A 12,595-nucleotide genomic window follows, 5' to 3' on the forward strand; every position below is an offset into this window, starting at 1 on the left:
TTTAGTGTAATGGTGCAGTGGCCATTGAGCATACTTTGTGCACATACTTAAATTTGCTTTGGTTTGCTTGCAGGCGTTCAGCGAAAGTGCCCGGACTATTTCTGCCTCAACGCTGGTACTTGCACCGTTGACAGTGATGGTGCTTTTGTCTGTCAATGTCCAGCCGATTATTCTGGTAACAGGTGTCAAAATGGTAAGTCACTGACGCATGCGCAATACAGTTTTTTTCTCGCCAGCAGAACACTTATTTGGCAGTACTGAGCTACATGGCTAAACCTCACCAACCTTACCTATAGCGACATCAGTACTCAAACTACGAATCAGTATAGCATTTTAAACCTTCTTACGTGCAGCCCCCGGTTTCAAGATAGATATTCTGTTTCAATTCTGCGAAAATAAACCATTTTCTTTCTATTATAAATTGTTTGGACGCTTGACTTTAGATTTTGAAACCAAGATAACAGTCTATTTCCCTCTGTCCCAATAGTTCAATGCACAATCAATTGTCTCAACGGCGGAACGTGTCTAGTAACAACAGCTGGTGAAAGCAGATGCAGTTGTCCAAATGGATTCATGGGCGATATCTGCGAAAATGGTAAGTTACATGTAAATGCTCTCTCTCTCTCTCTCTCTCTCTCTCTCTCTCTCTCTCTCTCTCTCTCTCTCTCTCTCTCTCTCTCTCTCTCTCTCTCTCAATCCTATGATTTTCTTCCATGTCTATGTGTTTCCAACATCTCATCTTCTATCAACAATAAACATTCTTCCTCCCCCCGAACAGTTCGTATTTAGTGCGATACATTTCGTTCACAAGACTAAAATATTTATGTAGTTTCTGCCATTTTCTTCTCGCGTAGAAACATAGACGGTCGAGAAGATGATAACTCCAATGCCCTTGACACAATATAAAGCTTACTTCAAATAAATAAGACCAGTTTTATATTCAAACTCTAAATCTGTTACTCTGCTTGTCGGGTCCACCGCTGGGGGAGGGCATTTTGAAGCTCTTCGGGTGAGAAAACTAGTACGTTTTCCGAAAATCAGAACGAAATTTTTATTTACCTCATAGAGTTAACACAATTGACGGATGGCGGCCTCAGTTTGAATTCCAAAAATCCGTAAATGTTAGGTATAGCTATGATTTGTTTCTCTAGTACAACCTTTGCATAGTGGCCCCCTGATCTGTCAAGAGAATGGTTGAAAGTTTCGTTTTGGAAATTTTGTGCAAAAGTTTAAGTCTCCACTTTCGAGGCGCATATTACCTTACACAACAAAGTCCTCCTTCGCAAAGACTATGTTTCGGGCATCTTGAGGTGCTTACGACTTGGTCTTATGGCATGATACGCTTCTGGTAAAAAAGTGTCGCGCTTTCATGTAAGCTGCCTGTAATGTCAAAACAGTAAGTCTCATGACGCTTTGTGAAAATTACTGATCCTGTCTCTATAAAACCTATATGATATCTCTGTAGAAGTGACCGACTGTGACGATGCACCTTGTAACAACGGAGCAACTTGTGTACAGTTGAATAACAACTACCAATGCCAGTGTCCCGTCGGCTTTGCTGGTATCCACTGCGACACAAGTAAGTATTTGTTCGTGAATGCCGTGGAACTAGTTTGCCAAAACCACAAGACACACGCGGACAGTATTATTGTTTGTGTTGTTCCAGGTAAAAAAGATTAGAGCTCACTTGTCACCGTTAAGTTGTGTTGTTAATGGTGAACTCAATTCAAAAGAACAAGTTGTTGTTTACATTTTGCAGATATCGTATAAATTCCGCTTCGTTCCTCTTTTTTACATTATCGGATCTTGTGCTTTCAGCAGCTTTTGCACGCGTGTCATGTTCAAAATCATCCATGAATTTTATCCCTACAGATATCGACGATTGTGCGCCAGAAAACCCTTGCATGAATGGAGGAATTTGCAGTGATGGCATTGATGGCTACACATGCAACTGTCTGGAAGGTTTTAGTGGTGACAATTGCCAGAACGGTAAGTGTACGCCCGACACGATTGTTCATTTAATTTCTTTAATTATTTTGCAAGTTCTGAGATTTCGTACTTTTGGCCAATCGGCGACCGCAGTTTCTCAGCAAAGCGTTGTGGTTCGAATTGTGTATACAGTGTAAGAGTTTTTAGTTGTTGTTTTTTCCCTGAGTAGCCTATATCTAGCCTTGGTTACCCAGACTGCTCTGTGGGGCTCTCATCCGGCCGGACGAGGGCCCCGCAGAGCAGTCTGGGTAACCGAAACCAGAGCATATCTTGCTTCAAATGAACCTCCACGGGCAGGTGCTTCGGAAATCTGTCCGGACCCTAGACCTTAGCAAATGGGCGCTCCGAACTAATGTCGGATCTGAGGCCTACACCTGTCAGTAGTTTGCGTAGACGTATATAGATACCACCTGCTGTGGAACAGCGAAATATCTTTCTAGAAACGTTCAACAGCCTGGCCTGCAATGGCAAACATGGGACTGCCGTTGGTGAACTGTTTTATCATATGAAGTTCCCTTTGTTTAGAGTCTGTGGTTTTATGTACTGAAATGTATAAAACCTAACTCCTTTTTTCAAGCACCTGTGGTGTTCTTGTCATGAAGTGTGGATCACCTCGAAGTTCCTCAGCAAATCGCAAACAGATCTAGCATCAGTGAAGAAAATGAGACAGTTTTTGATGACATTTCCTTGTCATTTGGGGTATTTTGGTATCTCTTTCAGAACGTTGTGTTGATATAATTATAACTTCCCTTACAGGTCGACAAGTTTTATACATCTGTGATATCGTCATCTCGAACGCTGCATACAACCTGCTCTTGCGAATTCCAAGTAATGATTGAGTTCATTGATTGGAAAGACAGAAAGATAATTTTGTGTTTTGTTTTGTTTTGTTTTGTCGTGACTGTTTTATTTTTCCCCAAGCAGGAGGAACACCCGCTCCGACACCGTGTGAGAGCAACCCTTGTATGAACGGGGGTGACTGCCTTGAAAACATTGACAAGCGGCTGTATGTTTGCCAATGCCCGCAGGATTACACGGGGGATCATTGTGAAATGAGTAAGAATGAAGTTAGAACAAAAAAAAACCTATATTTGAAGAGCAAAGAGAGCTTTCGGAATTTATCTTAATGTCAGAGACCAGGACAAGTAAAAATAGATATTTTTTTAATTCCACCGTTTGAAGAGAAAGTAATCGTAGCGAATGAAAGCAAAGATGAGTGAGCATAGAGCTACACGATCAAAAATGTACTCTCAACATTCCCAATTCGGTCTTTCATAGCATGGAAATCGTCTCTTTATGTGCATATTACAAATTTGACCTATTAAGTTGACCCAATATAATTCGGAGTCAGACCTCAGTAACAGCATAAGGTTGATACGATAAGATTCGCATTCAGACTGATATTACAGTCAGATCTAGGGTCGGAATCATGATATAATCAGTTTTAATATCACGAGAGCTGTTTTGAGCTTCGAATAGTATATATTAATAATTGCCGAGTTCAAATGCTATGGCGTTCAAGGACAAGACTCAAAACTCTGCCTTTACCATCCTGCAGTCGCTGTGTGTATTAGTAATCCGTGTGAAAATGACGGTACGTGTACTATGGCAAGTGAAGGTGGCTACGTTTGTAACTGTCCAATGGAGTTCACCGGAGACCGATGTCAACAGCCTGGTTCGTTTTGGTTTGCTACTATTCTTAACTTACAATCCAAATATGACGGACTCTTACCTCATTTCGGGCTCAATAATCAGATCAGTGTGTCAAGCAGCACTGAGAGACAGAAATCTTCGGTAGGGCCATACACCACAGTGGAAACCTTCCCCCGAGTTCATCGAAAAATAATGTTTTGTTTGTTTGTTTGTTTGTTGTTTGTTTCGACAACTGCGTATATTATGAGTATAATTATTTGTAAAGATTTTGTTTAAAAACTGCTTTTGCGAATTCGAACGATTTAGGATTGTAACACACAAGATAAAGACAATAGTATTGCAAGAATTTATAAAATTTATAAGTATACAAAGCTCACTTGAATTAATCCGACAAGTCTATTTGCCCTATGTGCATTTGATCATGTATCTTACATATTTTACAGTAAAATGCGTCGATTACCCGTGCAAGAACGGTGGGACATGCATTGACAATCCGAACGACGTTGGTTTCGAGTGTGAATGCCCACAACTGTATACTGGAGGAACATGTCAAACATGTATGAAACCATTCTATGCATGGAATAGTTTACCTTCACTTTTCGGGGGGAGGGGGAGGGGGAGCTTGACTTTCTCCTCGCAAAAAAGTTTGTATATATGAAGCAACTTGCGATTTTTCAATCTTACGTCAAAGTCGTTGACTGTAAAATATCATCGCTTTATTCTTGACTACTTAAGAAATTTTGATCACGGGAGAGGTTGGCTATAGAAATGAATAATCAGGCAAAATGTGCTTTTGGGGGAAAATTAAGTTTTGTTTTGCCCGCTTCTAACTTCTCTAATCTTTGGAACTACCAATTAATGCAAAGTGCATGGCAGTGCAAGGTTATGTGAATGTATTAACACACGAGGGCAAACTAACTTCAGCGGTTGTCTCGAGGATTGTAATATATCGCGCCACCAAACAGAGGCACTGGAAAAGTGCACTGTTTATGTGACTGAGCTCTCTTTCAAAACACAGTGTGAAATAATAATCAGACCTATATTATTCTGCAAAAAAATCTAAACCGTGCCATATTTCGTGAGAATCACGTGGTTTATAGTGTTTATAGATACCATACTCGAAGTTTATAGATACCGTACTCGAAGGATGACCGATACATTTTGATTGTGTATCGTGTTCACAGTCGATGCCTGCAGAAGTGGCCCCTGCACCAATGGCGGTACATGCATGTCGGAGACTGACGGATTCTGGTGCGACTGTCCACTAGAATATCAAGGAGAAACGTGCCAACAACAGGGTTCGTCAATAATGCTTAGTCCGTTGTTCTGTTGCCAGTGATGAGCTTTTGGCAAAGTTAAATACCAGAAGTTATGAAAATAAGTCTTAGCAATCGACAAATTACGAATAAAGTGTGCGGCATTAGAAAAAAAAGCTGACAAGAGCTAAGGGAAATATCGACTTTTCCTCTCTCGATGTAGATTCTACTTTCTAAAGAAATCAACTTTTGTAACATGACTGCATATTACACGATGAAGGACAATACCAAGATATGTACACGACACGGCTATGAACGAGTCTGAATGCGTTCGATGTCAAATTTTAGGAGCCAACTGGGAGGGGCGACTTAGAAATACGGACACGTTTATCATGTAAATGGATGACGAGGAGGAAAACATATTTTTGTTACCGATTTGAAATCCTTGCGCCGTTACATTAGTTCTACTTTACCCACAAATCACTTCAGAATGATAACAAGTATTGTAACTGATTTAAAGCTCCACTGTCTTTCACAGTCACATGTGCCGATCAGCCGTGTCAAAACAACGGCACTTGTTCGGTTGAAGCAGATGGCTTGATGTGTACCTGTGCGGCAGATTACACCGGAACCAGATGTGAAACATGTATGAAATTTACCATTATAACAATCGCTATGGCCTTATATTAACGCTGCAATTCCCCGCAAAATATGATCCCCAGCGTGCAAGGCTGTTTTTCCCGCGCTTATTTGTAGTCGTGGAGAGCACGGAATGCCACTTATATCGCATGCGTAGCATGATTTTACCGGTAGACACATTTGACGAGGCAGTTGGCAAAATGCCGTCTTCTTAATGCACCCGGAGCTTGATTTGTGATTCCCGCATGCGCAACTTGCTGCTTGGTCGGCCATCATGTCGCCGTGCAAGCAAAAATCCTCACAGTGCGCAATGCTCAGACTGACCCTTTTTTAAAAGAATAGATGCATAAATACGCATGCATGTATGAAATGTAAAGTATATAATGCTTACAGTATGTGTAATTGTTGCAATTTTAATATGTTACACAAAGGAGTTATTTTGGTAAAGAATCTTAATCAAACAACATGCATACTTAGTCTCATGACAAGACGTCTATAGTATTAACCCTTTGAGCGCAAAAGTCAATTTTTGTTGCCTTTATAAGATATACCCTAGTCAATTTTTTCCGGATTTTGCCAAAATTTTGATATAAAAACTGTAGCCAATTGTGATGTCCATTTGGTCCAAAATCATTGATAAAAGTACAGAAAAAATCATAAAAATTGGTAAAATGTTGCACTAAATTTTTGGTGGGAAAAAATTACAGCACTCAAAGGGTTAATGCAGAAGCGGCATAGGCTCTGCAGCTTTTTAGACATCTGACATGGATTTTTGTTCTGTTTTTTTGTTCTGAACGAAGTTTCTTGTTGTATTACCAAAGCGATATTGAAATGCAGTGTTCATTTTGTCATCGTGCCATGCATGATGCTGATAATTTAGTCCGCATGCAGTCACGTGTCAACGGTCACCGTTGCACAGTGTACACAGCATGACGTGTGGCAAGGCCAGTAATTCATAGATTTTAGCACCCTTTAGGGAGAAGACTATAAGATTTGCTTGTTTGCTTGCAAAAACAGTAAAATGCATAAAATTACAGAGCTATTATCTGATTAAGTTAAGATATCGTTCGCTGTAAGTATAAGTACAGTGCCTCTGTGTTATTGTTCAGTGACGAGCTCGATCTTGAAAGTACAGTGTAATCATGGCCAAGCGATAAAAATCGTTTGAAGCAATAAATAATATGCTGAAATCGTGAAATTATTCCGATCGTATCGTCAAATGCATTTTCGAATGTCTTCAAAATGGGAGCCTCGTTTTACTTATTACGATAATACACGGGCATTGTAATTTTACATTTCATTCGAGTTACGTACGTCTGTGTATATTTGCCAGCGCAGATGCGTGGGTGTTTGTCATACGGTATGGTTACCTGTAAATGACCACATCTGTTGAAACTGCATGGAGTTTCAGTAGCTGATACAGTAAAATAGGACATATTGCTCCGGACTGTTTCCCAGACCGAACAGCTCCTTGTTCGGTAACAACTGTAAAATCCATACTCTTTCCCTGTTCCTTGCGTTCTGCAAAGCCTGTAAACCCACATCAAATCTTCGGTCATGAAGCGTGACCTCGAGCAACTAAAGATGGCATGAAAATACCTGCATGTTACCGCTATCGCAATTATCCTTTTTATGCTTTTTGATAAATGCTAATTAAATAATAAAACCATTTTGCTTGCAGGTGCAATGTATGGGTATTGTTGCCCATTCGCTCGTTTTTGCCTATTACAGGTTTTTTGCCGGCATGTTTCCGCTTTTTCTGCTTATTAAATGTACTTTCGTATGAGTGTCGCCGAGTTTCCTTGTAACTGCATCTACATCGGAATCGGCAAAGTGTAATGTACAGTATGCCAACGTGCTCATATTTTTCTTTCGCTTTCAGCTGTCGGGGAACCTACGCCGCCGCCCTCTAGCGACGATCCATGTGACAGCAACCCTTGCATGAACGATGGCGTGTGTCTCAATGTGAACGGCGTGTACGCCTGTTCTTGTGCAAATGGCTACAACGGCATGCGGTGTGAAAACGGTTGGTGTCCTTTGTCGTATTTGTTAAATAAAGTCCTGCATGTTCAATTCTGTTCAATGCCGTTTTACGCGCAGGTGATTGGGAAATCGACCGACTAAGGGACTGGACATAAATTACAGGGGGGGGGGGGCCGGTGTTTTTGAAAAACTGCTGCGTAAAAAATAGTGACCCTTCAAAAGTTCATGCACAAAAATTAGTGACCCTCCCCCTTATCCGTGCATGAAAATAAGTGACCCTCCCCTGTTACTCAATACCCCCCAAAAAACCCGCAATGTGTTAAAGACCCCCTTCTGACTTGCTATACTTTTTAAGTCGCCCTCCCGAAAGGAAGGCAAAATGTGGCCGATATAACGCGTTGTCCAAAAAATATCAAATCATATGTGTGTTATTCATGTAAATGTACTTTGCTTAAAGTGGCAGGTAAAAAGTGCATGCCTTAACAAAAAATGTAATTTTTAGATTTTATCGATAATGTTGATTCACTATACATGTAGTCGACTATAAGAAAACTACGAACGTGTATTTTCCAGTATAAAACTAGCTATATCTGTTTATATACAGATGTTTAATAACTGATATAGATATACTTGATTAGCATGGGTTGTTTACAAGTGCACATGTGAACAAGATATTTGATTTTGGAATTTCTGTTAAAATGTTGATTCACTATACATGGGAGTCTATGACAAAACTATACATGGGGTTCTATGACAAAACTGTCAAAAGATTTTCAGAATTAAAAATTTGCACTATTTGTGCATATATGGACACTGAATAATTGACATAATTGTGCTTGATTAGAAGAGGGTGGTAAAATGTGCATCTGTGTACAATAACTTTGTTTTTGGAATTTCGCATAAAATGTTGATCCACTATGCATGGGAGACTATGACAAAACTGTAAAAAAAAAATTTCAGAATTAAAAATATGCACTATTTGTGTATATATGACCCGGAATAATTGACATAATTTGCTTGATTAGAAGAGGGTGGTAACACATGCATCTGTGTACAATAACTTTGTTTTTGGAATTTCGCTCAGTGAAATGTCGATTTACTATACATGGCAGTCTATGATGAAACTATGAATAATTTTTTTCCAATACAAAAATAGGAAAATCTGTGCATTTATTTACAATTGATTATTGGTATTAATGTTCATGATTAGACTAGAGTAGTTTCAAGACAATGGGTGTGCAAGAAATTTGATTTTCGAATTTCACTGAAATGTCCATTCACTATACATGGCAGTCTATGATGAAACTATGAATAATTTTTTTCCAATACAAAACTTGGTAAACCTGTGCATTTATGTACACCTAATTATTAGTATTAATATTCATGATTAGACTAGAGTGGTTTCAAGTCAATGGTTGTGCGAGAAATTTGATTTTGGAATTTCACCAAAATGTTGATTCACTATACATTGTAGTCTATGAGGAAACTACAAATAACTCATAGGTTATCTGATCCTAAATTGTTATTCAAAAGTTGTTCGACCTGAAGCTTCCAGTTGTTATTGATGACACTATGCACTATTCTGAACAGTTTGTATTCTGTCAATGTCCTCAAAAAATTAAAAAATGTACATGAACGTTTGACACCGACCTATACCCAATGTATTGTCAATGGGAGAATGATGTCAAATAAGTAATCTCCCAAATTGTTATTGAAAGAGTCATTATAGGGGGGGGGGGACAGTTATGCACAATAGTGTTGAATAAGTAGAAATCATGACAACTTAAATCAATGTGGCTGCTTGGATCATCAATACATTGTTTATTATACCTGAAATTTGCGCCCGAAGGGCGCGCCGAAAATGGTAATGGCAGAAAATGAAAGTGCCAGGAGGTATTTTTTCTTTTTTCAGTATTCCATAACGTGCACATGCAATTTCAGCTTTGATGCATGAAAAAAGGTGACCCTCCCCCATAGGCTTGCACAAAATTTTATGACCCTTCAAAAATGCTTGCGCGAAAAATGGCGACCCACCCCCAAAAAACACCGGCCCACCCCCCCTGTAATTTGTGTCCAGTCCCTAAAGATACTTTACTCAGTTTACTGTAGTATGTAGTATAGGCGCTCGATTTCCCACCTGTGGCATATAATGAACATTTAGAAACGCTGAGCATGACACCCGTCCATCATGCGTATTTGTAACGTTCGCGTAGCTCAAACTAAATATGGTGACCTATACCGCGATTTGAGTCTGTCGGGTACATCACTTATCCTTATACCAACGATCGTCTTCGAACATGATTTGAACTAATTTGGAATAATTGGATCTTCATATTTTTCAAATTTCTCAAAAGTGTTGGGTGCCCTGTAGCTGAATGTTGCGATATTACAAATTGCTCATAAAAAGTGTATAACTTAAAAAGGGAAGCAGATGAGTATACATTTGCAGATTAAACAGACATTACTTTACCATGCAATTGTCCCAAGTTAGTTCCAATCGTGTTTAAGTTTTGGATTTTAAAGGTACATTTATTTATTTCATGTCAAATCCTGTCTTTATACAGTCACTTTAAACAAAACCGAGGTCAAGGTTTCACCACGTTCTACATTGGCGGTAAATGCAAATTGACTGCTCACTTCGCGTGCCCGTGATCACCATGAAACTATATATTACATCAACTGTTTTGTTGAGTGCAAAAGTCAATTCAAATGAGTGCGCATGGAATTGTGAAATTACAAAGGGGTCAGCTCAGAGGATTTCAATTTGATCGGTTTGTCGGGTCTGTCAGAGAGAGAGAGAGAGAGAGAGAGAGAGAGAGAGAGAGAGAGAGAGAGAGAGAGTCTTCGTAATCGTATTTGTATCTCAACATGTTCTGTGTGACAATTTTCAGCTGTGGACGGAAACAACGATGGCCAGACCGACGGAGAAAGCGGAAGCACGTACAACCTGGCAATAGAGCCCTGGTGGATCGCCTTGATTTGCCTCATCGCACTCCTATTGGTCGTCTTCATCTGCATCGTTGTTTTCACCAGACGAAAGAGCAAGAAAGATGATGGCGTGTGATTTTTTATTTTCAACCACATCCTTGTTTTGTTTTTAAACCGCAATCTCAGAAAACAGCGATCGCAATACAGCGATTGTATGTGAATAAATTCATCTTGAGGAACAGGAATAATTTTTAACTTTTGTAATTTGCTACAGAAACAATTTACAGTGTACATGTTGCACTTAAGTGCAAAACATTATTGAGTACAAAACATCATTATTTCGGTTCTCTTTAAGCTTTCTACACACACACTCTGTTGTTACCAATGTATATGCCCTATTCTATTGTATTGACACACATGGATGTAACACACTTTAATTAAATCAGCATGTGAATTATTTGCGGTACTCTGTCAGGTTGAAACGGTGCTGTCAGCTTTCTCGAACTTTATTCATTTCTCGTATGAAAGGCATTCGCAATTTTACAAGTTTATATATACAGTGTATATGGATTTTACAATATCGGTTAGTTAATTTTAGCTTCCTTATTCATGCTTTAGCTTCAGAAGAATGTAATATTTTATCACAGAATATTAGTCGGACGTAATATTGTGTTTGTGAAAGTGTACTGCCCACATACTCTGCTTTGTGAATGACATGTTCTTTTGTGGCGATCTCAACAGTAGCAAGCCTTCTTATTGCCGCATGAGGGCGCTAACAAGAACCACAAAAAACTCTTCCTTCACTTAATAAATGAAGGAAGAGTTTTTTGTGGTTCTTGTTAGCGCCCTCATGCGGCAAAAAGAGGGCTTGCTACTGTTGAGATCGCCACAACACAGAGAAGCATATGGTCTTTGATGTCAGCACGAATGAAATTATTCTCATGGTAACTTATTCGGGGCATGGATCTTGAAAGTGGGGCATGTGGTCAACTATGTAATCTGTCTCTTTGAACGCCACACATGAGCATTCTCAACCAGTGCAGTTTTTTTTGCACAAACGTGAAGGCGCAACTGAGGTGGTAACCACCTTTGATGGAAGCCATTTTCAACATGCAGATTGCAGCGCAACAGTACGGAAACTTGGCTCATATAATTATGCACACTGTTTCCCCTGCCAACTGTTTCAAACACAAAGATATGTAAAACTATGCAATTTCTCTCAATTTAAAAATGGCGTCGATGATAAACACAAAAATGAGGCAAAGTGTTGTACAAAACAGAACTCTGAATTTTGGTGTAATTAGGAATCTGTTTGTACTTATTGCAATGATGGAATCTTACTTGGTTTTCTAACTTTAAAAAAAAATGCAAAATTGAAAAGCGTGATTGTATTCCTCTCTGGTGAAGACTCGGGTGGAATTGGTGAACCTTTTGTAATAAAGTCATTTCAAATAACTTCTTGCGCGTCCATGTGTGTTTTGCTATACGTAAAGCCGAGTCGGGGGAGTACAACTTTCGTTAAGTTTGTAACGGCGAATGTGGCACAGTCCTGCTGGCAAAGATGACCGAATGCAGGCAAATGTCGGGGTGTTGCTCATCACACTCAACTTTCGCATAAGGCAAAAAATAAATAAATTGTGCTGTTCCGATAACATGCATGGTTTTCAAAAATAGGCTACGTAGGTTGGCATGGATTGTTTTTCAAAATATTTTTATTTCTAAATATGCACTTTCCAGGGGTTCAGGGCGATCAAACGCTGGCCAAAACATTTCCAGAAAAACGTATCATACAGATAAAAAGGAATAAAAACATAAAATAGGTCCTCTTTCAAGCAAAAATCAAATGCTAGGTAACGAACACGAACACGTGATTTTACGAGTTTTTTCCTTTCTTTTTTTACTTCCGTCTTTACGTAGCTCTAAAAAGTTTAGGGTCGGCAGGCAAAAAATAGGGAAGGTCGGATTATCGGAACAGCACAATATTTTTCTTTGGCCTAAACATGAAGAATGCTGGGGTACTTTCCCGGTGTATTTCCTTAACGGAGTTGACCCAAAGTGCTTCCTCTAGACCAAGTAATTATCTAGGCCTATTGTACAGTGGCGAAGAATTCTGCTGTCGAAAACACGTAACAGCCCCGATTCATAGT

General features: G+C 39.4%; 1 protein-coding gene across 37 annotated transcripts in view; it reads left to right on the plus strand.

The window, feature by feature from the left end:
* Positions 1-11,903, plus strand: part of LOC139144781 (fibropellin-1-like) — a 74,391-nt gene extending 62,488 nt beyond the window's left edge. For 35 of the 37 annotated variants that reach the window (XM_070715515.1, XM_070715514.1, XM_070715520.1 and 32 more), the window contains 11 exons: positions 74-193; positions 488-595; positions 1,466-1,579; positions 1,873-1,989; positions 2,914-3,045; positions 3,548-3,664; positions 4,086-4,199; positions 4,827-4,940; positions 5,437-5,544; positions 7,420-7,563; positions 10,412-11,903. In XM_070715515.1, the coding sequence (XP_070571616.1) occupies positions 74-193; positions 488-595; positions 1,466-1,579; positions 1,873-1,989; positions 2,914-3,045; positions 3,548-3,664; positions 4,086-4,199; positions 4,827-4,940; positions 5,437-5,544; positions 7,420-7,563; positions 10,412-10,584 (1,361 nt within the window). In that variant the 3' untranslated portion in view covers positions 10,585-11,903. The remainder of the gene's footprint in view (positions 1-73; positions 194-487; positions 596-1,465; positions 1,580-1,872; positions 1,990-2,913; positions 3,046-3,547; positions 3,665-4,085; positions 4,200-4,826; positions 4,941-5,436; positions 5,545-7,419; positions 7,564-10,411) is intronic. The other 2 variants (XM_070715529.1, XM_070715544.1) reach the window with 2 other exon arrangements.
* Positions 11,904-12,595: the final 692 nt, after the last annotated feature.

Source organism: Ptychodera flava, chromosome 12 (assembly GCF_041260155.1).
Source record: "Ptychodera flava strain L36383 chromosome 12, AS_Pfla_20210202, whole genome shotgun sequence".
Taxonomy (NCBI): Eukaryota; Metazoa; Hemichordata; class Enteropneusta; family Ptychoderidae; genus Ptychodera; species Ptychodera flava.